At 48.7% G+C, this 26,983-nt stretch overlaps 1 protein-coding gene across 5 annotated transcripts in view; it reads right to left on the bottom strand.

The window, feature by feature from the left end:
- LOC144597118 (ena/VASP-like protein) overlaps positions 1–26,983 on the bottom strand; it is a 177,427-nt gene that overhangs the window by 79,014 nt on the left and 71,430 nt on the right. For all 5 annotated transcript variants that reach the window (XM_078406020.1, XM_078406021.1, XM_078406018.1 and 2 more), the window contains 2 exons: positions 17,991–18,159; positions 8,049–8,226 (listed from right to left, as the gene is read on the bottom strand). In XM_078406020.1, the coding sequence (XP_078262146.1) occupies positions 8,049–8,226; positions 17,991–18,159 (347 nt within the window). The remainder of the gene's footprint in view (positions 1–8,048; positions 8,227–17,990; positions 18,160–26,983) is intronic.

The raw sequence follows: 26,983 nt of genomic DNA, 5'->3' as shown, positions 1-26,983 counted from the left end.
ATATCCACAAATATTTAAAAGCCATTTGGACAGGTACATGGATAGGAAAGGTTTAGAGGTTGGGCCCAAACCTCTCCTGCATTGGTGCAGCACCCTCTCCCCTGCCCCACTCCTTCCCCCTCCCACCCTCCTCCCCCTCCCCCTTCTCCCCCTCCAACCCCTCCCCCTCCCTCCCCCCCCTCCCCTTCCCCCCTACCCCCTCCAACCCCTCCCCCTCCCTCCCTCCTCCCCCTCCCCCTTCTCCCCCTCCAACCCCTCCCCCTTCCCCTCCCCCTCAACCCCCCTTATCCTCCTTCCCTCCCTCCCACCCCTCTCCTTCCACCCCTCCCCCCTCCCTCCCCTTCCCCCCTACCCCCTCCAACCCCTCCCCCTCCCTCCCTCCTCCCCCTCCCCCTTCTCCCCCTCCAACCCCTCCCCCTTCCCCTCCCCCTCAACCCCCCTTATCCTCCTTCCCTCCCTCCCACCCCTCTCCTTCCCTAGGAGATAGATTTAAACCTTAAAATGTGAATAACTTAAAAGATTTAACACCGATTTCAATTAGCACCAAAGGGACGACGATGAGTAAGATGGGCCTCAAATTGTCGCGCTATCGTGTACCGTTTTGGCTGAACAAACAAATGGGAGATTTAGTGTATAGATGGGCTAAACGCAGGAAGGTGGGACTAGTGTAGATGGGGCCACACCAAAGATAGACACAAAATGCTGGAGTAACTCCACGGGACAGGCAGCATCTCTGGAGAGAAGGAATGGCTGACGTTTCAAGTCGAGATCCTTCTTCAGACTGCACCAATGTCTTGTACAACTGTAATATAACATGCCAACTTCCATATGTGCAGGAAGGAACTGTAGATGCTGGTTTACACTGAAGATAGACACAAAATGCAGGAGTAACTCAGCTGGACAGGCAGATCTCTGGAGAGAGGAATGGGTGACATTTTGGGTCGAGACACTTCTTCAGTCTGTCGGCGTGGTCTCAGCGGGTCAAAGGGCCTGTTCTCATGCTGTGTCCATAAAATGTTTAAAAAACATTAGGTACAGGTACATGGATAGGACAGGTTTAGAGAATAATGAGCCAAACGTGGGCAGGTGGGATTAGTGTAGGTGGAACATGTTGGTCAGCATGGGCAAGTTGGGCCGAATGGCCTGTTTCCAAGTTGTGTACTCATGTATTCACCTGAAAGCTATATATATCTATATATATATATGTAGCCTTTCACAATATTGCGCAGTTAGGTCTCCCTGTGATTGGTAATTACAGAAAAGGGAATGTAGCAAAATCCATCAGATCCATTTTTTTTAGTTTAGTTTAGAGATACAGCGCAGAAACAGGCCCTTCGGCCCACCGGGTCCAGGCCGCCCAGCGATCCCCGCACACTAACACTATCCTACACCCACTAGGGACAATTGTTACATTTACCAAGCCAATCAACCTACATACCTGTACGTCTTTGGACTGTGGGAGGAAACTGGTTCCCACTGGATATCGGAGAAAACTGGATATCGGAGAAAACCCACGCAGGTCATGGGGAGACCGTGCAAACTCCGTACAGACAGCACCCGTAGTCGGGATGGAACCCGGGTCTCCGGCGTTGCATTCGCTGTAAGCCAGCAACTCTACCGCTGCGCCACCGTGCCGCCCATTCCTTATGAAGTTTGACAGGGTAAGATTCCACCTCTGGCTGAGAAGATCAGGTGGAGAAGGATGAGGCTCGCTGGTCATCGCCACCGCCATCCTGAAACACCAGCAAGCAAGGCTGTGCTGTGGGGTCCCACCCGTGGGAGACGGGACCAAAGACCACCAAACAAGACCATGCTGAGGAAGCTGATGGAAGACGCATATGTAAAGACAAGAGAGGAGCTGGCCAGCTGTACGGAGGACAGAGATGTGTGGGGCGTCCATTACCAACCAGTGAGGTTGTCACAAACCAGCACCACTATTTTAAATCTTTAAAAATTGACAGGGTAGATTGTTCACTTGAGATGCAGTCCATGTTTTTCAAGGGAATGCACATTCAATGTTTAACCACCAGATGGCAGTGAATCATGGTGCTCACAGATCAGCGGAGGCTGGAGAGCAAAGATTTGTGGCAACATCCACCGTAAGACTGATGAAGGACCTGGGGATCAGCGGACAAGCCCTACGCCAGGCTATCAAGGAAACATCACGGGTGGCAGAGCGCAGTAGCCAGTGGCTCTGGCTGAAGAGGAAAGACCCCATCTGGTCTCCCAAATAAGCCGGCTAGGCAGATGCAGAGGGGGGTGGTTCTGGGACGCCAGAATGCACTGCTGAGCCTACTGGAGACGTCGTGGGTCCAATCAGCGAAACGTCGATGAAAGTAGGTGCCCACTTGATAACCCCAATGACGTGTCTGCCTAGCCTTTCTCAACATCGGAGTAGCATAGGTGAGTGCATAAGCCTCCCATCACCACCGGGAGCAAGTTGACATTTGGCACTTTGGATTTCTAACATCTTGTCCTGTGTATTTGGAAACATCAGTGGATGAGGTTGAGATTTGTTGTCGCATGTACCAAAGTAGAATAAGAAGCTTTGTTTTGAATGCTATCCCATCAGATTAGACAATACCATACATAACACCAAGCACAATCGGTAGAGCAAAGGGGAAGAGCTGAGGCTGTATACGGCGCTGGTCAGACCGCGTTTGGTCCCCATATCTGAGGAAGGATGTGCCGGCTCTGGAGAGGGTCCAGAGGAGGTTTTCAAGAATGATCCCAGGAATGAGTGGGTTAACCTATGATGAGCGTTTGTCAGCACTGGGCCTGTACTCGCTGGAGTTTAGAAGAATGAGGGGGGACCTCATTGAAACATACAGAATAGTGAAAGGCTTGGATGGAGTGGATGTGGAGAGGATGTTTCCACTAGTGGTAGAGTCTAGGAGTAGAGGTCACAGCCGCACAATTAAAGGGTGCTCTTTTAGGAAGGAGGTGAGGAGGAACTTCTTTAGTCAGAGGGTAGTTAATCTGTGGAACATTGCCACAGAAGGCCACAGAAGTCACTGAAAGTAAGGGTGCAGGTTCAGCAGGCAGTGAAGAAAGCTAAGGGCATGTTGGCCTTCTTAACGAGAGGATTTGAGTACAGGAGCAAAGAAGTCCTTCTGCAGTTGTACAGGGCCCTGGTGAGACCGCACCTGGAGTATTGCGTGTAGTTTTGGTCTTCTAATTTGAGGAAGAACGTCCTTGCTATTGAGGCAGTGCAGCGTAGGTTCACAAGGTTAATCCCTGGGTTGGAGGGACTGTCATACGAGGAAAGATTGGAAAGACTGGGCTTGTATTCACTGGAGTTTAGAAGGATGAGAGGGGATCCTTTAGAGACCTAACAGTGCCCGGCGCGGCTCGGCCGCGGGGCCTTCCATCGCCCGGTACGGCCGCGGGACGGTTCAGCGCTCGGTGCGGCTCGGCCGCGGGGCCTTCCATCGCCCGGCGCGGCCGCGGGGCCTTCCATCGCCCGGCGCGGCCGCGGGGCCTTCCATCGCCCGGCGCGGCCGCGGGGCCTTCCATCGCCCGGCGCGGCCGCGGGGCCTTCCATCGCCCGGCGCGGCCGCGGGGCCTTCCATCGCCCGGTGCGGCTCGGCCGCGGAACGGTTCAGCGCCCGGCGCGGCCGCGGGGCCTTCATCACCCGGCGCGGCTCGGCTGCGGGACTTAACATCGCCGGCGCGGCTCGGCCGTGGGACGTTTCAGTGCCCGGTGCGGCTCGGTCGCGGGACTTAGCAGCGGCCGCGGGGCCTTCCATCGCCCGGCGCGGCTCGGCCGCTGGACTTAACATCGCCCGGTGCGGCCGCGGGACGTTTCGGTGCCCGGGGCGGCTCGGCCGCGGGGACTTCCATCCCCTTGCCTCGGTAGGGGTCGAGCTGCCTGTCCGTGGGTGCGGGGGGGGGGGAAGAGAGTGGAAGTTTTGTTGCCTTCCATCACAGTGATGGATGTTTGTGTTTGGAGTCACTGTGATGGATGTTTGTGTTGGGGTCGTGTGTTCTGTGTTCTGTTCTTTTGTTTTTTGCTGTGTCTTGTGACTGCTGAAATTTAGTTCGGTATTTATACCGAACGACAATAAAGTTCTGTTATACTGTTATACTGTTATTTGTGGATTTCTCTGCCACAGAGGGCAGTGGAGGCCAATTCACTGGATGAATTTAAAAGAGAGTTAGATAGAGCTCTAGGGGCTAGCGGAATCAAGGGATGTGGGGAGAAGGCAGGCACGGGTTACTGATTGTGGATGATCAGCCATGACCACAATGAATGGCGGTGCAGGCTCGAAGGGCTGAATAGCCTCCTCCTGCACCTATTTTCTATGTTTCTATGTTTCTAAGGCTGTGGAAGCCAAGTCAGTGGATATTTTTAAGGCAGAGATAGACAAATTCTTGATTAGAACGGGTATCAAGGGTTATGGGGAGAAGGCAGGAAAATGGGAGTAGGAGGCAATTTGCCATGATTGAATGGTGGCGTGGACTCGATGGGCTGAATGGCCTAATTCTACTCCTATAACTATAACTAGGCAGAGTGCAGAATATAGTTCTCAGCATCGTAGCGCCTCAGTTCCATGGACAAAGTGCAAAGTATTTCCATCAGGTTTCCCCTCAGTCTCCAGCATTCCAGAGAAAACTCTGCATGTCTGTCCACCCACTCCCTATAGTTAATGCCCCCTAATCCAGGCATCTTTCTGATAAACCTCCTCTGCACCCTTTAGTCTCCAAATTTGAGGAAGGATATTCTTGCTATTGAGGGCGTGCAGCGTAGGTTTACTAGGTTAATTCCCGGAATGGCGGGACTGTCATATGTTGAAAGACTGGAGCGACTAGGCTTGTATACACTGGAATTTGGAAGGATGAGAGGGGATCTTATCGAAACGTATAAGATTATTAAGGGGTTGGACACGTTAGAGGCAGGAAACATGTTCCCAATGTTGGGGGAGTCCAGAACAAGGGGCCACAGTTTAAGAATAAGGGGTAGGCCATTTAGAACAGAGATGAGGAAAAACCTTTTCAGTCAGAGAGTTGTGAATCTGTGGAATTCTCTGCCTCAGAAGGCAGTGGAGGCCAATTCTCTGAATGCATTCAAGAGAGAGCTGAATAGAGCTCAAGGATAGCGGAGTCAGGGGGTATGGGGAGAAGGCAGGAACGGGGTACTGATTGAGAATGATCAGCCATGATCACATTGAGTGGCAGTGCTGGCTCAAAGGGCCGAATGGCCTCCTCCTGTACCTATTGTCTATCCACATCCCTCATGTAATGGGGTGACCAGAAATGCACGTAATACTCCAAATGCAGCCTAACCAACGTGTTATAAAGCTGCATCGTGACCTCCAGACCTGTGTGGCACGGTGGCGCAGCAGTAGAGTTGCTGCCTTACAGCGCCAGAGACCCATGTTCAATCCTGACTACGGGTGCTGTCTGTACGGAGTTTGTACGTTCTCCCTGTGACCTGCGTGGGTTTTCTCCGGGATCTTCGGTTTTCTCCCACACTCCAAAGAGGTTTGTAGGTTCATTGGCTTGGTGTAAAATGTAAAATTGTCCCTAGTGCGTGTAGGATAGTGTTAGTGTGCGGGGATCGCTGGTCAGTGCGGACTTGGTGGGCTGAAGGGCCTGTTTTCGTGCTGTATCTCCAAATAAAAGCAGACATGCCATAAGCCTTGGTTACCACTCTCTCCACTTGTCTTGCCACTTTCAGGGGGTTATGGACCTGGACTCCAAGATCCCTCTGTACATGAATGCCGTTAATGCTGTACAAATGTTACACTAGTTCATAAAAAACTGCTCATCCTCTGAAATCAAATGAATCAAATTACTGTTAACTTCAGCCTTTGCAGATCTTTGAGAAGGCTCGAACGTGTCCCGGTGCAAAAGAAGGAAACTCAACGATATCTCCGATTGCTTGGACTATACTGTACATTAGAGTCATCGAGTGATACAGTGTGGAAACAGGCCCTTCGGCCCAACTCGCCCACAGCGGCCAACAATGTCCCAGCTACACTAGTCCCACCTGCCTGCGCTTGGTCCATATCCCTCCAAACCTGTCCTATCCATGTACCTGTCTCACTGTTTCTTAAACGATGGGATAGTCCCAGCCTCAACTACCTCCTCTGGCAGCTTGTTCCATACACCCACCACCCTCTGTGTGAAAAAGTTGCCCCTCACATTCCTATTAAATCTTTTCCCCTTCACCTTGAACCTGTGTCCTCTGGTCCTCGATTCCCTTACTCTGGGCAAGAGACTCTGTGCATCTACCCGATCTATTCCTCTCATGATTTTGTACACCTCTATAAGATCTCCCCTCATCCTCCTGCGCTCCATGGAATAGAGACCCAGCCTACTCAACCTCTCCCTGTAGCTCACACCCTCTAGTCCTGGCAACATCCCAGTGAGTAAATAATAGTGCTGTTTTGTAACATTATGTTTCCATTGTTGCAGATTACCTTACTCACTCATTAATTACGAGCAATTTGAAATCATCATAACAAAGAAATATATCAAGAAACTTTAAATAAAAAGTTTAAAAAAATGAAAAATCATGTTCGAAGATGCTGCCCTGCCCACTTGTTCACCCATTCCTTCTCTCCTAGATGCTGCCTGACCTGCTGAGTTACTCCAGCATTGTGTGAATATTCCTTCTCTCCTAGATGCTGCCTGACCTGCTGAGTTACTCCAGCATTTTGTGATACCTGCCCACTTATTTGTGGTTCATGATATTTCTCAGCCAAAACATTAAGACCTGATGAGCCAAAACATTATGGCCACCTGCCTAATATTCTGTTGGTCCTCCGTGTGCAGCCCCATACGCAGCAGGGTGCGATGCACTGTGTATTGTGACACATTCCTCCCGTGACCACCATTAACATTTTCTGTGACTTGTGCCACAGTCGACCTTCTGTCGGTTCGGACCAGACGGGATAGCCTTCGTTGCCCTCGCGCATCGATGAGCCTTGGGCACCCAACACCCTGTCTGTCGCCGGTTTGTGGTTTGTCCCTCCTCGGACCACTGTCGGTAGGTACTCACCACTGCTGACCGGGTGCACCCCACAAGCCTTGCCGTTTCAGAGATGCTCTGACCCAGTCGTCTGGAACAGAACAATTTGGCCCTTGTCAAAGTCGCTCAGAGTCACCCATTCTTTCTCTCCTGAGATGCTGCCTGACCCGCTGAGTTACTCCAGCACTCTGTGAAACGTCACCTATCCATGTTCTCCACAGATGCTGCCTGACCCGCTGAGTTACTCCAGCACTCTGTGAAACGTCACCTATCCATGTTCTCCACAGATGCTGCCTGACCCGCTGAGTTACTCCAGCACTCTGTGAAACGTCACCTATCCATGTTCTCCACAGATGCTGCCTGACCCGCTGAGTTACTCCAGCACTCTGTGAAACGTCACCTATCCATGTTCTCCACAGATGCTGCCTGACCCGCTGAGTTACTCCCGCGCTCTGTGTCTATCTCCTGAATCTTTCATGTCCTCTTTTGAATAATTCCTTTGTTAAATACGCTGCCTTTCCTGGATGCGTCGAAGCAGAACTGCAGCTACGACAGACCATGTTGGAAGTCTGCATGCGGAGATAACTAAAAATACCAGTGCTTCAAAGCTTCTCATAAGGTCACAAGGGATAGGAGCAGAATTGGGCCATTCGGCCCATCAAGTCTACTCAGCCATTCAATCGTGGCTGATCTATCTCTCCCCCCCCCCCCCCCCCCAATCCAATCTCAGAGACCTGAAACATAGAAACATAGACAATAGGTGCAGGAGGAGGCCATTTGGCCCTTCGAGCCAGCATTGCCATTCAATGTGATCATGGCTGATCATCCAAAATCAGTAGCCTGTTCCTGCTTTTTCCCCATACCCCTTGATTCCTTTAGCCCTAAGAGCTCTATCTAACTCTCTCTTGAAAATATTCAGTGAATTGGCCTCCTGTGGCAGAGAATCCCACAGATTCACAACTCTCTGGGTGGACACGTACCCACTGATTGACCGCATTGCAGCCTGACAATAACAGCAGATGGATGTCAACACAACCTGTGCATCTTAGTGGGGGACAGCAATGCCACCTACCTCCCTCCTGGGCACCCAGCACGTTCAGAGCATAAGCCATTGCGTTTGAGAAGGTGGTGGCCTCCTCCTTGCTGGCAAAGTTCAGGCCGTACACCTGCCTGGCATCGCGCCATTGGTGAAACGTAGGTGTCGCCTGGTTGTACTTCAGCCCCTTGACGATGGAGTAATTGATCACGACCTACAAGACAAAATGGCAGAGGACATCGTGAGAGATGTAGGCGCCTTGTGGCAGTGAATGCAGAGCAATAGGGTAGTTCTGATAACTCTGCAGCAAGGAAACAAGCAACAAGCTGTATCTTCAGCACAGGGTGCTCTGCCTCAGCAGTGGAACCGGGGCAATCAGTCGATGGGTGCAGCTGTAAGTTCTGACTCCCAGCTGTTCCCACACACGTCTTTTAGTTTAGTTTAGAGATACAGTGTGGAAATATACATGGTTTGCACAGTGGTAGTGTTAAATGCTCACGTTATATGTTATTAGGGTCATAAGTGATTGAAGTAGAATTAGGCCATTCGGCCCATCAAGTCTACTCCGCCATTCAATCATGGCTGATCTATCTCTCCGTCCTAACCACATTCTCCTGCCGTCTCCCCATAACATCTGACTTCCGCACTAATCAAGAATCCATCTCTCCGCCTCAAAAATATCCACAGACGTGGTCTAGACAGCCCTCTGTGGCAAAGAATTCCACAGATTCACCTCCCTCTGACTAAAGATATTCCTCCTCATCTCCTTCCTAAAGGAACGTCCTTAAATTCTGAGGCTGTGATCCCTAGACCTAGTCTCTCCCACTAGTGGAAACATCCTCTCCACACCCACTCTATCCAAGCCTTTCACTATTCTGTATGTTTCAATAAGGTCCCCCCTCATTCTTCTAAACTCCAGCGAGTACAGGCCCAGTGCCAACAGATGTTGGAATATAATAATGGCCCAACCTCCCTGTGTACTTGATGTATTTTGGGCTGTAAGAGCCCTGTGTACTTGATGTATTTTGGGCTGTAAGAGCCCTGCTGTACTTGATGTATTTTGTATGAGGAACAGGGGTCTCCAGATTCACTGTTATAGCACTCACACTCTCTAGACTTTAAAGATGCAGCTTGGAAACAGGGCCAGGCGTAGGTCACAGGGAGAACGTGCAAACTCCGTGCAGACAGTACCCGTGGTCAGGATCCAGCCCGGGTCTGCGGCATTGTGAAGCAGCAACTCTACCGCCCTTGAGGTCCTGGATTCACGGACCATAGTCAGTCTGGCTGAGCTGATAATGTGGGCACAGGTGTAACCACATGACCGCAGGATGGGCCAGCCTTCCCTGGCTTGGCACCCTAGCCACTGGATACAGTGTGTGGTGTGGTAGCAGGATTCCCAGATACTTGTACAATCTGACAGGGACCGCGATGAGAATGCTCCTGCTATGCCCCCCTACATGATCACCCTCTGCTACCTCAGCGTTTGAAATCACGCGGAAGTTTCCTCTCTTCTGTCCATCCCCTGGATTGCAGTGCATCGTCCAGAAGGCTCAAACTCTGGGAAGAGAGAGGAGAGAAATCTCCGGAAGACACTCACATGGCAATCGATTCCTCTGAGAAACTCCCAGCAGGTTCCGACCAACCGTGGATAACCTGGTGCAGTCTCAACAGACAGCGGACAGGCACGGGGAGGAGCAAACCGAACATGCTGGTGGGGATGCACTGAAGATGCGGCAGACTGCCAGTGTGGACAGGGCCTCCAGAATGTGGAACATCTCCTGAGCTGTGACATGCTGCATGACACACGCACTGTAAAGGATCTTGCCGAGGCCAATGACGTGGCACTAAGATTGGCAAACAGCTGTGTGATGACACAAAATAAATAAATAAGACCATTTGTGCGGCATGGTGGCGCAGCGGTAGAGTTGCTGCCTTACAGCGAATGCAGCGCCGGAGACCCGGGTTCCATCCCGACTACGGGTGCTGTCTGTACGGAGTTTGTACGTTCTCCCCGTGACCTGTGTGGGTTTTCTCGGAGATCTTCGGTTTCCTCCCACACTCCAAAGACGTACAGGTTTGTAGATTAATTAGCTTGGTAAATGTAAAAATTGTCCCTAGTGGGTGTAGGATAGTGTTAGTGTGCGGGGATCGCTGGTCGGCGTGGACCTGGTGGGCCATAAGGGCCTGTTTCCTCACTGCATCTCTAAACTAAACTGAAAAACGAAACTAGATTTGCCAATGGTTCCTGGCAACACCCTTAAACTCACCATTACCATGGTACTTAGTTTAGTTTAGTTGAGAGATACAGCGCGGAAACAGGCCCTTCGGCCCACCGGGTCCGCGCCAACCAGCGATCCCCGCACAGTAACACTATCCTACACACACTAGGGACAATTTTTACATTTACCAAGACAATTAACCTACAAACCTGCACGTCTTTGGAGTGTGGGAGGAAACGAAGATCTCGGAGAAAACCCACGCAGGGAGAACGTACAAACTCCGTACAGACAGCACCCGTAGTCGGGATGGAACCCGGGTCTCCGGCGCTGCATTCGCTGTAAGGCAGCAACTCTACTGCTGCACCACCGTGACCGGCCATAGTTGAATGATAGTTGAATGAGCAATTGATTCATCTCTTTAAAAACGCAGCTGCTACCACAGATTGTAGAACCAAGGAACTGCAGATGCTGGTTTACAAAGGGACACAGTGTGCTGGAGTAACTCAGTGGGTCAGGCAGCATCTCTGGAGAACATGGATAGGTGATGTTTTAGGTTGGGATGGAAACTGTATCCATGCTTTCCAGAGATGCTGCCTGACCTGCTGATTACTCTGGCACTTGATGTCATTTTCCTTGCAGTTCCTTGGTTCTACAACAATCAACAAATAGATTGCCATTTTTAATATGTTGTGTACTGATGGGGGAAGAGTCATCTATACGCAGTGGACGTTGCTGTGGTGGCCATCTTCTGCCTGGCATTGGGTACATTCCAAAGGGTCCACTGTGTTGACTTAAAAAACTGGCAAAACCTTTGTGGCCTTTCCCAAAAGGATTAGCCGTTCCAAAACTGACAAATCAAGAACTACTGGGGACTGGGAAACACAGCCTTGAAAATTCATGGCAGTAATCAGTGATGACAGAGTGTGGAAATAATGAACTGCAGATGGTGGTTTACAAAGAAAGACACAAAGTGCTGGAGTATCAGAGCTAGTCAGGCAGCATCTCTGGGAAACATGGATAGGTGATGTTTTGGTTCAGGACCCTTCTTCAGACTGATTGTGGGGGATCATAGGGCGCGCAGCGGTAGAGTTGCTGCCTTACAGCGAATGCAGCGCCGGAGACCCGGGTTCACTCCGTGCTGCCTGTACGGAGTTTGTACGTTCTCCCCGTGACATGCGTGGGTTTTCTCCGAGATCTTCGGTTTCCTCCCACACTCCAAAGACGTGCAGGTTTGTAGGTTAATTGGCTTGGGTTTGTACACTTGGTATAATTGTAAATTGTCCCTCGTGGGTGTAGGATAATGTTAATGTGCGGGGATCGCTGGTCGGTGTGGACTCGGTGGGCCGAAGGGCCTGTTTCCGCACTGTATCTCTAAACTAAAATCATGATGGAGTGTTTTGAGTCAGGGCCCTTGTTCAGACTGACTGACGGGGATCATGATGGTGTGTTTGCCTCTCGTTGAGCTATGTTCATCCTTTGAGGCGAGGCAAGGAATCCCACAGATTCACCACCCTCTGACTAAGGAAATTCCTCCTTATCTCCTTTCTAAAGGAGCGTCCTTTAATTCTGAGGCTGTGCCCTCTGGTCCTAGACACTCCCACTAGTGGAAACACCCTCTCCACATCCACTCTATCCAAGCCTTCCACTATTTGGTACATTTCAATTAGATAATTTATTCAACAGTAAATTCGAGAATACAGAGAACAATAAAGACGTTGGCAAATATTGTTCAGATAAACATGCTTTGCAACTGCAAAGGGAAGTGGCAACTTTCCAGTGACCTTTGCCAATTCCCAGACCTAAAGTTGCACCATTTTATAATGTTTATACTTCTTCAATGAAAATACAACTTCACATTTACCCAGTCCTATCAGGCAAGAGGCACAGAAATGTGAAATCACATTACTCCAGATTCAGGGGCAGTTTCTTCCCAGCTGTTATCAGACAACTCAACCATCCTACCACCAACTAGAGTGCGGTCCTGAGCTACCATCTACCTCATTAGAAACCCTCGGACTATCTTTAATCGGACTCTACTGGACTTTACCCTGCACTAAACGTTATTCCCTTTATCATGTATCTGTACACAGTGGACGGCTCGATTGTAAACATGTTTTGTCTTTCTGCTGACTGATTAGCACGCAACAAAAGCTTTTCACTGTATATCGGTACACATGACAATAAACTAAACTAACAAACAATATTAGGGAGTAACCGATTCATCAACCACATGTTTAAAAGAGAATGTTGTGGCTAACACATCTACAATCTCATGACAGCATAACTGAAGAATGTGAAGGCTTCCCAATATTTGTTTTGAGATGTCCTTGTTTTTACAACAAGCAGAAGTTCATAAGTGATAGGAGCAGAATTAGGCCATTCGGCCCTTCGAGTCTACTCTGCTATTCAATCATGGCTGATCTATCTCTCCCTCCTAACCCCATTCTCCTGCCTTCTCCACATAACCCCTGACACTCGTACTAATCAAGAATCTGTCAATCTCCACCTTAAAATTACCCATTGTCGGCCTCCACAGCCTTCTGTGGCAAAGAATTCCACAGATTCACCGCACTCAGACTAAAGAAACTCCTCCTCATCTCCTTCCTACAACAACGTCCTTTAATTCTGAGGCTATCACCTCTAGTCCCAGACTCTCCCACCAGTGGAAACATCCTCTCCACATCCACTCTATTCAGGCCTTTCACTATTTAGTTTAGTTTAGTTTAGAGATACAGTGCAGAAACAGGCCCCTTCGGCCCACCGGGTCCGCGCCGACCAGCGAACCCGCACATTAACACTATCCTACACACACTAGGGACAGTTTTTTACATTTACCAAACCAATTAATCTACAAACCTGCACGTCTTTGGAGTGTGGGAGGAAACCAAAGATCTCAGAGAAAACCCACGCAGGTCACGGGGAGAACGTACAAACTCCGTACAGACAGCGCCCGTAGTCGGGATGGAACCCAGGTCTCCGGCGCTGCATTCGCTGTAAGGCAGCAACTCTACCGCTGTGCCACAATTCTGTATGTTTCAATGAGGTCCCCCCCTCATTCTTCTAAACTCCAGCGAGTACAGGCCCAGTGCCGACAAACGCTCATCATTGGTTAACCCACTCATTCCTGGGATCATTCTCATAAACCACCAGGACCCTCTCCAGAGCCGGCACATCATTCCTCAGATATGGGGCCCAAAACTGCTCACAATATTCCAAATGCGGCCTGACCAGCGCCTCATACAGCCTGAAGACACTGTTTGAAACATTACCAGAAGTTCCTCCATTAATATTTTTTAAATAGGCCTTCAGAGTAGATAGTTATGAAGGGATATCGAGATTAATTGCAGTGAAAATTATGCACAAGTGATTTATGTAATGATAGTTGACAAAGAATCAGTTTTTGCCTCAAGGGTATAATAGCCGAAGGTTCTGGTCCTGTAAGTCTTTGGGAAGTAGACATGGAATGCTGGAGTAATCTGGAGCACCTGCAGTTCCTTCCTACACCGTCTTTGGGAAGTTAAACGTTTCGGGCAGCACAGTGGTACAGCAGTAGAGTTGCTGCCTCACAGCGGCAGGTTCAATCCTGACTACGGGTGCTGTCTGTAGGGAGTTTGTACCTTCTCCCCGTGACCTGCCTGGGTTTTCTACAGATGCTTCGGTTTCTTTCCACACTCCGAAGATGTACAGGTTTGTAGGTTAATTGGTTTGTGTAAATTGTAAATTGTCCCTCGTGTGTGTGGGGTAGTGTGAGTGTGCGGGGATCGCTGGTCGGCGCGGACCCGAAGGCACTGTTTCCACGCTGTATCTCTAAAGCCTAGAGGACAGGGGTCTCACTTGGTTCATTCCATTGACTATCAACGTGAGGACCCCGCTGCCGGGGGAAGGGAAAAAGGAGGACCTGGTGTGGGGAGACCACCGGGGGGGCGGGGGTGGTGGGGAGAACAAAAGTAGACCTGGCGCGAGGGGATACTTTGTAACTTTGTCAGCGCCCTTTATGTGGCAACTATTTTCATACCTTGGGTTTGCAAGCAAAGAATTTCACTGTTACTTGTCACATGTGACAATAAAGTATTCATTCATTCGTTCATCAATATGTTCCTGATTGTGACATTGTTGAAATTAAAATTACATTTTGCCCTTTGGTATTACCTTTCCATACTTTATAAAGCAAAGAATGCCAACCAGATAAGAGTCAGTCCCATCTCCAACCCTATTTCTTTTCCCTCCATTGACACAATCAGTCTGAAGAAGGGTCCTGACCCCAGGCGTCACCTATCCGTGTTTTCCACAGATGCTGCCTGACCCGCTGAGTTACTCCAGCACTCTGTGAAACGTCACCTATCCATGTTCTCCACAGATGCTGCCTGACCCCTGAGTTATTCCAGCGCTGTGTCGTTCTTCAGTCAACTACATCATCAGCTTACTTAAATTGGGATATGAGTGTTCCTTAAGCAAGGAAAATAAGATAATAAGAAATAAGAGTAGAATTAGGCCATTTGGCCCATCAAGTCTACTCCGCCATTCAATCATGGCTGATCTATCTCTCACTCCTAACCCCATTCTCCTGCCTCTGACACCTGTACTAATCAAGAATCTATCTATCTCTGCCTTAAAAATATCCACTGACTTGACCTCCACAGCCTTCTGTGGCAAAGAATTCCACGGATTCACCACCCTCTGACTAAAGAAATCCCTCCTCATCTCCTTCCTAAAAGAACGTCCTTTTAATTCTGAGGCTGTGACCTCCGGTCCTAGACTCTCCCACTAGTGGAAACATCCTCTCCACATCCACTCTATCCAAGCCTTTCACTATTCTGTATGTTTCAATGAGGTCCCCCCTCATGCTTCTAAACTCCAGCGAGTACAGGCCCAGTGCTGACAAATGCTCATCATATGTTAACCCACTCATTCCTGGGATCATTCTTGTAAACATCCTCTGGACCCTCTCCAGAGCCAGTACATCCTTCCTCAGATACGGGGCCCAAAACTGCTCACACAATTGTGATTCAGTAGCATTAGGGATTGAAGAGTTGGGTTGAGGTTGGAAATGAAGAGTCAGTCTTTGAATTGCTATTTAAGGCTGAAAAATATTAAATACATGAGAATATTACCTTCAATGAAGCATGCTGCAGGTTATGTGGTCTCAGTGGAGCAGTGTACCTGATGTTATATTCCATAATGATCTGCTTTAGATTAGTTTAGCTTAAAGATACTGCGCGGAAACAGGCCCTTCAGCCCACCGAGTCTGTGCCCAGCAGCAGTCACCCTCCTGTACACTAGCATTATCCTACACTCACTAGGGACAATTTACAAATTTCACCAAAGCCAATTAACCTACAAATCTGTGTGTCTTTGGAGTGTGGGAGGAAACCGGAGCACCCGGAGAAAACCCATGTGGTTTTCACAGGAGAACGTACAAACTCCATACAGACTGAAGGTGGACACAAAATGCTGGAGTAACTCAGCAGGTCAGGCAGCATCTCAGGAGAGAAGGAATGGGTGAGGTTTCGGGTCTTCTTCTGAAGAAGGGTCTCGACCCGAAACGTCAACCATTTCTTCTCTCCTGAGATGCTGCCTGACCCGCTGAGTTACTCCAGCATTTTGAGTCTACCTCCAATTTGAACCAGCATCTGCAGTTATTTTCCTACACAACTCTGTACAGACAGCACCCCTAGTCAGGTTCGAACCCGGGTAAGGCAGCAACTCCACTAATTCATTAAGATTTGTTCTGTCAATTAAGAACATGGGGAGAACGTACAAACTACACACAGACAGCAAAGGAGGTCAGGATGGAACCCGGGTCTCTGACGATGTAAGTAGCTTTGCGTCACTGTGCCACCATTAGCCTTTTAATCATTTGAAGCTGTGTTACCCTGCAAAATAGTCTTTGACCAAGCTTCACAGAGTGAAAGATAGAGCAGAGAAAAGAGGAAAACCTACAAACGTTGGAAATATGAGGACACTGTGCTGGTGAACTAAACATTGCATCTGGAAACAGGCCCTTTGGCCCACCGAGTCCAGGCCGACCATCCATTCACACTAGTTCTCTGTTATCCAACTTCCCCATCCACTCGAACGTAGACACAAAATGCTGGAACAACTCAGCGGGTCAGGCAGCACCTCGGGAGACAAAGAATGCCATTTCTTCTCCCCAGAGATGCTGCCTGACCGGCTGAGTTGCTCCAGCATTTTGTGTCTACCTTCGATTTAAACCAGCATCTGCAGTTTTGTTTCCTACATACCTTTCCCATCCACTCCATGCACACTAGGGACAATTCTTTACAGAGTAAAGGGCCTGTCACACTCGGCGATCGTTTCACTCAACACCTCCGCTCAGTCCGCCTTAACCGACCCGATCTCCTGGTGGCTCAGCACATCAACTCCCTCTCCCGATCCCAATCTGACCTTTCTGTCATGGGCCTCCTCCATTGTCAGAGTGAGGCCCAGCGCAAATTGGAGGAACAGCATCTCATATTTCGCTTGGGCAGTTTACACCCCAGCAGTATGAACATTGACTTCTCTTGAGAATGATCAGCCATGATCACATTGAATGGCGGTGCTGGCTCGAAGGGCCGAATGGCCTCCTCCTGCACCTATTGTCTATTGTATAACTTCAGATAGTTTCTCTTTCCCTCTCTCTCTCTCTCCATCCCCTCCCCCTTCCCAGTTCTCCCACTATTCTCTCTGTGACTACATTCTACCTTTGTCCCACCCCCTCCCCCGACATCAGTCTGAAGAAGGGTCTCGACCCGAAACGTCCCCCATTCCTTCTCTCCAGAGATGCTGCCTGAGTTACTCCAGCATTCTGTGCCAACCTTTTGATGATACTTCTTTGTCACAGGTACCTAGGTACAGATTAATTTCCTTTTTGCATACAATTCAGTAAAATCTTACAATAGATAGGCACAACCACAGCCAGGTATGAGGGTGTTCTGTAGGTAAATGCACAAAAGGTAACCATGCATCACTAGAAGCACATAAAACTCTTTCCTTATGGTTACCATTTGGGCTGGAAATAGTTGCCAGCAGGGTTAATGGGGAGAAGGCAGGAGAAAGGGGTTAGGAGGGAGAGATAGGCCAGCCATGATTGAATGGCGGAGTCGACTTGATGGGCCGAATGGCTTCATTCTGCTCCTATCACTTATGAACTATGAACATGTACGAAACATCTTCTGTGCAAATGGAGCATAAAATGGGTGCAAACCTCTAGAGAGGAGTTCCAAACTAATGTGCCAACACAACCAGGATTGCTGCAAATGTAAATGAATTATTCACTGGAGTTTAGAAGGATGAGAGGGGATCTTATAGAAACTTATACAACTATAAAAGGACAGGACAAGCTAGATGCAGGAAAAATGTTCCCAGTGTTGGGCGATTCCAGAACCAGGGGCCACACAGTCTAAGAATAAAGGGGAGGCCATTTAAAACTGAGGTGAGAAAAAACTTTTTCATCCAGAGAGTTGTGAATTTGTAGAATTCTCTGCCACAGAGGGCAGTGGAGGCCAATTCACTGGATGAATTTAAGAGAGAGTTAGATAGAGCTCTAGGGGCTAGCGGAATCAAGGGATATGGGGAGAAGGCAGGCACGGGTTACTGATTGTGGATGATCAGCCATGATCACAATGAATGGCGGTGCTGGTTCGAAGGGCCAAATGGCCTCCTCCTGCACCTGTTTTCTACGTTTCTCGGAATCAATCATCAATTCTTGGCGGAGGTACAGAGTGCGTGTGTGAAGATGAAGTGAATCATGTCTACCTACTTGCTGGTCCTGTAGCTTCATGCCGACCACTCTGAAGGTGTTGTTGGAGGTGTTATGGTAGATGTTCACCCGACTGAAGCCTTGTTGTCCAGGTTTGGCTGGGATCCATTTTTTGCTTGAATCATCATAGACCATCACGGAGGCACGTGCTTGGCAGATGCTCTGTTCACTGCAAGGAAAGAACGGGTGACCATTATATCCAAGCAACCCAACACATCTTCAAAAAGGGACGCGGGGATACAGCTCGTTTCAACATCAGTGCGTTTCTCTGGAATCTTTTCTAGAGGATTATCCACGTCGGTGAAGATCTTACATAAGTCAACATTTAACAAACATATCGGCGAGGCCAAGCGCAGGCTCGGCGATCGTTTCGCTGAACACCTTCGCTCAGCCAGCCTGAACCTACCTGATCTCCCAGTTGCTGGACACTTTAACTCCCCCTCCCATTCCCACACTGACCTTTCTGTCCTGGGCCTCCTCCATTGTCAGAGTGAGGCCCAGCGCAAATTGGAAGAACAGCACCTCATATTTTGCTTGGGCAGCTTACACCCCAGCGGTATGAACATTGACGTGTCTAACTTCAAGTAGCCCTTGTTTTCCCTCTCTCTCCATCCCCTCCCCCTTCCCAGTTCTCCAACCAGTCTTCCTGTCTCCAACTACATTTTAGAGAGTGTGGCACGGTGGTACGCTGCCTTACAGCGAATGCAGCGCTGGAGACTCAGGTTCGATCCTGACTACGGGCGCCGTCTGTACGGAGTTTGTACGTTCTCCCCGTGACCTGCATGGGTTTTCGCCGAGATCTTCGGTTTCCTCCCACACTCCAAAGACGTACAGGTATGTAGGTTAATTGGCTGGACAAATGTTTTTAAAAAATTGTCCCTAGTGGGTGTAGGATAGTGTTAATGTGCGGGGATCGCTGGGCGGCGTGGACCCGGTGGGCCGAAGGGCCTGTTTCTTCGCTGTATCTCTAAATCTTAAAAAAAAATCTGTTTGCTTTGTTGTTACATTCTCCCACCTAACAATGATCGATTCTACATTTCCCTTGATCTCCATCCCCTTTGTCCTGTTTTCACATCTTACACTTCCTTATCTATGTACCTCCCTTTCCCCTGACATCAGTCTGAAGAATGGTCACAAACATAGACACAAAATGCTGGAGTAACTCAGCAGGACATGCAGCATCTCTGGAGAGAAGGAATGGGTGACATTTTGGGTCAAAAGAAGGGTCTCGACCCAAAACATCACCCATTGCTTCTCTCCAGAGATGCTGCCTGTCCCGCTGAGTTACTGCAACATTTTGTGTCTGTCTTTCCGCGCTGTATCTGTAAACTAAAATAATCCAGATATATTGTTATACTACTTTGCTCTGCGATGCCCAATCACGCTTTGCTGAAATAAACAGCAATGTACAGTCACATCTCTAAGTCATTGTGATTCACTAGCACTGGCTAAATATAATCATTCTGTATAATCACTCGAGCTGTCCTGATCCTCAATACTAATCATTCCATCAGCTTGCCTCCAAACAGAAACATATTAATGTAGGCACCAGCGACTGCAGATGCTGCAACCTTTAGCACTACACACAGTGCTGGAGGAACGCACCCAGCATCTCATAAACACCATCATAATCACACTCATACTTTATTAGCTAAGTCTGTTTTGCAACATACGAGGAATTTGACTTGCCATACAGTCATACCAATAAAAAGCAACAGAACACAAAATACATTTTAACATGAACATCCACCACAGTGACACCTCCACATTCCTCACTGTGATGGAAGGCAAAAAAAAGTTCAATCTCTCCCTTCTTTGTCCTCCAGCGGTCGGGGGCCCCTAACCTCCAGCGGTCGGGGGCCTCGAACCTCCAGCGGTCGGGGGCCTCGAACCTTCCGTTGACGAGACGATCTTACTCCCGTGGCCGGGGGTGGGCCTTCCTCGTCAGGCCGATCAAGCTCCTGCATCGGGGGGGGGGGGAACTCAGCTCCCCCTCGCCAGGCGATCTACCCCGGGTCGGGACTGGTTGAACGTCGTGCGGCTCTTGGAGCTTCCCGACCTCGGTCTCTACCCGAGCTCCTTGATGTTAGTGTCCGCAGGCCGAGATTGGAGCGTCGATCCCAGGCAAGGGATCACACGCTCTGATGGTAAGTCCAAGCCCCGCGGTGAGGCTCAAGGTCAGTGTCGAGCAAGGCCTCCAGCTCCACGATGTTAGGCCGCAGAGCGACCGGAAATACGGTCCGGAAAACAATCGCATCTCCGGCAAGGTAAGAGATTGAAAAACAATTTCCCCGTCCCCCTCCCTCACCCCCCACTATGGAATAGCCTGTGAAGTGAGATGGACAGATGACACTTTGGGTCAGGCCCCTTCTTCAGACTGATAGAGTGGGGGGGGGGGGGGGGGGGGGGAGCTGGAAAAGAGAGGTGGAAGGAGGACAAAGCCTGGCGAATGATAGGTGGAATATAGAAACAAAGAACTGCACATGCTGGTCAGTCTGAAGAAGGGTCCCGACCCGAAACGTCACCCATTCCTTCTCTCCAGAGATGCTGCCTGACCCGCTGAGTTACTCCAGCATTTTGTGTCAATCTTGAGCAATAGGTGGATACAGGTTGGGAAGGGGGGAAGGGGTAATTGGCAGAAGGATAGAGATACACCCAACCAGAAACCTCTACAAAAGGACACAGCGTGCTGGAGTAACTCAGCGGGTCAGGCAGCATCTCTGGAGAACATGGATAGGTGACGTTTCACAGAGTGCTGGAGTAACTCAGCGGGTCAGGCAGCAACTCTGGAGAACATGGATAGGTGACGTTTCACAGAGTGCTGGAGTAACTCAGCGGGTCAGGCAGCATCTCTAGAGAACATGGATAGGTGACGTTTCACAGAGTGCTGGAGTAACTTAGCGGGTCAGGCAGCATCTCTGGAGAACATGGATAGGTGACTTTTTGGGTTGAGATTCACCTCCACCGATGCTGCCTGACCCATTGAGATCTAACAGAATTAAAAATATGACCACTATATGTCCACATGTCCATTTGTCTTTCCGCTGACTGGAGAGCACGCACTAAAAGTTTTTCACTGTACACGTGACAATAAACGAAATTAACTCTATTCACTATTAAAATAAGGAACAAAAATAGGGTGTGGATCACATAACTCGTTTGCTATTTTGGGATTCAGAAGCTGAAGGGTTGTGTTGAACAAATCACTGACATAATGTTACCAGAGATTAGGATTACAAGGGGGGGAATGTGAACAGCTGAAAGAGACGCAAGACGTCAGATATCTCAGATAACATGTCAGTGCAATTAAACGGTTTCTCGGCAGTTCTCCCTGCACATTGTGGCAATGAATTTCAAAGCACCGCCTGGAAAAAGGGCTGGAAACCAACGATGAGTCCCACTTGAAGAAAACAAATCAAAATAATGTAGAGTTAACCAACGTTTTCATTTGAGGAAGTACTATCACAAAATCAGCAGCTGTGAGAGCAGAGAAAAAAATGGTTAATGAAAATAAATGAACGTCTTCCTGCATACATAGTCATAGAGTCGACAGCAAGTGAACAGTCCCACCTTGCCCACGCCGACCAATGTGCCCCATCTATACTGGTCCCACCTGCCTCCATAACCCTCTAAACCTGTCCTAGCCATTTACCTGTTTTGTCAATGTTGTCCCAGCCTCAACCACCTCCTCCGGCAGCTTGTTCCATACACCCACCACTCTTTGTGTGAAAAAGTTACCCCTCAGATTCCTATTAAATCTTTTCCCCTTCACCTTAAACCTATGTCCTCTGGTCCTCGATTCCCCTTCTCTGGGATCCTACCTCTATAAGATCATCCCTTATGCTCTTGCGCTCCAAGGAATAGAGTCCCAGTCTGCTCAACCTCTCCCTGTAGCTCCGGCCTTCGAGTCCTGGGGGTATTCTGATTGAATAGAGAAATCCGGCCTGCGGATTTCACCGTGGAGGAGCTCGCAGTCTCGGGTGGAGACTGATGTCGGGAAGCTCCAGCTGCAGAAGGTTTCGACCAGCCCCGACCCAGGTCCGATCGCCCGGCGCGGGGGGGCTGAGATCCCCCCCCCCCCCCCCGATGCGGGAGCTTGAATGGCCCTGACGCATGAGGAATGTGGAGGAGTCACTGTGGTGGATGTTGATGTTAAAATGTATTTTGTGTGTTCTGTTGCTTTTTATTGTCATGACTGTATGGCAAAACAAATTCCTCGTATGTTGCAAAACATGGGTGACGTTTCGGGTCGAGAGGTCTGAAGAAGGGTCTCGACCTGAAACGTCACCCACTCCTTATCTCCTGAGATGCTGTCTGACCTGCTGAGTTACTCCAGCATTTTGTGAATAAATACCTTCAATGTGCACCTTGCTCACTTTCCCAAGATACTGAACTTGGACAAACATAATGATTTAAATAAATTATTTATCCATAAATGGAATGGTAGAAACTGGTTGAATCTTCTGCATCCATGAACACAAACCATATAAAACAATTTTAATGAAGGGGATAACGGATTGGAAGAGGACATTTACCCAGAAAGCTTTTCCTTGTCTCAACTCTAATGCGAACATTATTATTAACATAACTAGCACTGGTAGCCATTGTTAACAGGATGTACAAGATCATGTGTACAACATGATGAGGGGACTAGATCGGTTGGATGCACAGAGTCTCTTGCCCAGAGTAGGGGAATCGAGGACCACAGGACACAGGGTCAAGCTGAGGGGGGAAAGATTTAATAGGAACCTGAGGGGCAATTTTTTCACACAAAGGGTAGTGGGTGTGTGGACTGACGTGCCGGAGGGAGTAGTAGAGGCAGGTACTATTGCAACGTTTAAAGAATATTTGGACAGGTACATGAGCAGGACAGGTTTAGAGGGATATGGGCCAAACGCAGGTGGGACTAGTGTGGATGAGACATGTTGGCCGCTGTGGGCACGTTGGGCTGGAGGGCCTGTTTCCACGCTGTATGTCTCTATATCCATAATCAAATATTAATGTACATACATATCTGTATCAATTATCATCCAGGCTATTGCTTCCCTTCTTGAACATAGCCAACTGGTTCCAAAATAAACTTTTAATGAGTTCTATCCACCTATTGCTCAAGAGAGACACAAAATGGTGGAGTAACTCAGCGGGCAGGCAGCATCTCTGGAGAGAAGGAATGGGTGACATTTCGGGTCGAGACCCTTCTTCAGACTGACGTCAAGGTAATACATAGATAAGGAAGTGTAAGATTTGAAAACAGGGCAAAGGGCATGGAGATCAAGGAAAATGTAGAATAGATCATTGTTAGCTGGGAGAAGGTAACAACAAAGCAAACAGAGATAAAATGTAGTTGGAAACAGGAAGACTGGTCGGAGAACTGGGAAGGGAGAGGGATGGAGAGAGAGGGAAAGCAAGGGCTACTTGAAGTTAGAGAAGCCAATGTTCATACCGCTGGGGTGTAAGCTGCCCAAGCGAAATATGAGGTGCTGTTCCTCTAATTTGCTCTGGGCCTCACTCTGACAATGGAGGAGGCCCAGGACAGAAAGGTCAGTGTGGGAATGGGAGGGGAAGTCAAAGTGTTTAGCCACCGCGAGATCAGGTAGGTTTAGGCGGACTGAGCAGAGGTGTTCAGTGAAACGATCGTCGAGACTGCGCTTGGTCTGGCCCTTATACAGGAGTCCACATCTGGAACAGCGGATACAGTAGATGAGGTTGGAGGAGGTGTCTCCCAGCTAACAACGATCTATTCTACTTTTTTCTTGAACTGCATCCCCTTTGTCCTGTTTTCACACCTTACACTTCCTCATCTCTGTATCTCCCTCTCCCCTGACATCAGTCTGAAGAAGGGTCTAGACCCAAAATGTCTCTCCAGAGATGCTGCCTGTCCCGCTGAGTTACTCCAGCATTTAGTGTCTATCTTTGGTTTAAACCAGCACCTGCAGTTCCTTCCTACACTATTAAATGATAACCCGGTCCACCATGATTTTCTGGCACCTTCTTTGGTCTGGACAAACTCACGAGAGCGTTGTGTGACGTGCGGTCTCTCAGGACATGTGCCCCAGTCGTGAAATCATTCATCGTTTACTTCTTTGTGAAGTGTGAAGTTTTTAATTTATGTTTCCAGCAGTCCATGTTGCTTCAAAGACACGGGTGGTGCATAATTAGTGGGTCAGAGGTGTATGGTTGAATTATTATTACGTGGCCTGTGTTGGCCCAGCATACTAGCTAATCCCGCAAGGCTGTGGAACCAAGGGTGCCGGAAAATCAGTGGTGTGCCTGTAATTAATGGTTACACTGATAGCTAAGAGTTTAGTTTAGTTTAGAGATACAGCCTTATGTCTTTACATTAGCATGGGGTCAAAATAAAGCAACCAGATTTCTTCAACCTGCTGGTGGAACTCAACGGACCAGTCAGCATCCATGGAAGCAGAGGGCTAGTCAACGTTTTGGGTTGAGACTGCATCAGGTCCTATATTGTTGACTATCCATCCACCATCAGATGCTGTAGGAAGCAACTGCAATGCTGGTTTACACCGAAAATAGACATAAAGCACTGAAGTAACTCAGCGGGTCAGGCAGCATCTCTGGAGAACATGGATAGGTGACGTTTCACAGGGTGCTGGAGTAACTCAGCGGGTCAGGCAGCATCTCTGGAGAACATGGATAGGTGATGTTTCACAGAGTGCTGGAGTAACTCAGCGGGTCAGGCAGCATCTCTGGAGAGAAGGAATGGGTGGCCTTTCGGGTCGAGACCCTTCTTCAGGGCTGATGCTGGATAAGACACCTATACTGGATGGACTGCATCCCAGGGTTCTGAAAGAGGAGGCTTTAGAGATTGTGGAGGCAGTTTTAAATGGAGAGAACTACAAGTTTGTAATACCTTCCATGCCTGAAACATAAGCTTTGTTCTACAGGATGCTGTTTGACCTGCTGCCTGTAATTGGCATTTCTTGCATTAATTTCAAATTTGCAACATCTACTATTATCTTTGGCTCTTATTTCCGTTTTTTCAGATTTATTTTTATACTTTGGCTCAGTTGAGTTTAGAGATGCAGTGTGGAAACAGGTCCTGCGGCCCTCTAAGTCCGTGCCCACCAATGATCACCTGTACACGAGTTCTATTTTACACACCTGGACACAATTTCCAGAAGCCAATTAACCTGCAAACCCACAAATCTTTGGAATAGAGGAGGAAACGGGAGCACCTGGAGAAAACCCACGCAGTCACGGGGAGAATGTACAAACTCCCTACAGACAGCACCCGTAGTCAGGATGGAACCCGGGTCTCTGGCGCTGTGAGGCAGCAACTCTACCGCTGCGGCTCTGTAAAAAGAGTATACGATATGATGAAGATAGATACAAAAAGCTGGAGTAACTCAGCGGGACAGGCAGCATCTCTGGAGAGAAGGAATGGGTGACGTTTCTGGTCGAGACCCTTCTTTTAGTTAGAGGTGGTTTTAGTTTTAAGAAGAAAGGAAGGGTTGATTATAGGTTATTGAGGGCGTGCAGCGTAGGTTTACTAGGTTAATTCCCAGAATGGTGGGACTATATGTTGAAAGACTGGAGTGACTAGGCTTGTATAGGAGATCTTATCGAAACGTATAAGATTATTAAGGGGTTGGACACGTTAGAGGCAGGAAACATGTTCCCAATGTTGGGGGAGTCCAGAACCAGGGGTCACAGTTTAAGAATAAGGGGTAGGCCATTTAGAACTGAGATGAGGGAAAACTTTTTCAGTCAGAGAGTTGTGAATCTGTGGAATTCTCTGCCTCAGAAGGCAGTGGAGGCCAATTTTCTGAATGCATTCAAGAGAGAGCTGGATAGAGCTCTTAAGGATAGCGGAGTCAGGGGGTATGGGGAGAAGGCAGGAACGGGGTACTGATTGAGAATGATCAGCCTTGATCACATTGAATGGCGGTGTTGGCTCGAAGGGTCGAATGGCCTCCTCCTGCACCTATTGTCTATTGTCTATTAGTCACCTAAAATTGGAGAACGCAATGTTCATACCACTGGGCTGTAAGCTACCTGAGTGGAATACGAGGTGCTGTTCCACCAGTTTGGGTGTGGACTCACGCTGGAAATGGAGGAGGCCTGTGGGCAGCATGATGTAATGTTCCACGTTTAAGAATTCTTTATTTCCAGAGTAACCATTTTGATGGTTGGCAGGTCAAACCAAACTCTCTGGCTATGATGTTGGGTAGGTTAGGTGGCTATGATGATGGGTAGGTTAGGTGGCTATGATGTTGGGTAGGTTAGGTGGCTATGATGTTGGTTAGGTGGCTATGATGTTGGATAGGTTAGGTGGCTATGATGTTGGTTAGGTGGCTATGATGTTGGGTAGGTTAGGTGGCTATGATGTTGGTTAGGTGGCTATGATGTTGGATAGGTTAGGTGGCTATGATGTTGGTTAGGTGGCTATGATGTTGGGTAGGTGAGGTGGCTATGATGTTGGTTAGGTGGCTATGATGATCGGTAGGTTAGGTGGCTATGATGATGGGTAGGTTAGGTGGCTATGATGATGGGTAGGTTAGGTGGCTATGATGATGGGTAGGTTAGGTGGCTATGATGATGGGTAGGTTAGGTGGCTATGATGTTGGTTAGGTGGCTATGATGATCGGTAGGTTAGGTGGCTATGATGATGGGTAGGTTAGGTGGCTATGATGTTGGGTAGGTTAGGTGGCTATGATGTTGGATAGGTTAGGTGGCTATGATGTTGGGTAGGTTAGGTGGCTATGATGTTGGTTAGGTGACTATGATGTTGGGTAGGTTAGGTGGCTTTGATGTTGGATAGGTTAGGTGGCTATGATGTTGGGTAGGTTAGGTGGCTATGATGTTGGTTAGGTGGCTATGATGTTGGTTAGGTGGCTATGATGTTGGGTAGGTTAGGTGGCTATGATGTTGGATAGGTTAGGTGGCTATGATGTTGGGTAGGTTAGGTGGCTATGATGATCGGTAGGTTAGGTGGCTATGATGTTGGGTAGGTTAGGTGGCTATGATGA

Source organism: Rhinoraja longicauda, chromosome 10 (assembly GCF_053455715.1).
Source record: "Rhinoraja longicauda isolate Sanriku21f chromosome 10, sRhiLon1.1, whole genome shotgun sequence".
In the NCBI taxonomy this organism is placed as follows: Eukaryota; Metazoa; Chordata; class Chondrichthyes; order Rajiformes; family Arhynchobatidae; genus Rhinoraja; species Rhinoraja longicauda.
This window is presented reverse-complemented; position numbering and strand designations above follow the sequence as displayed.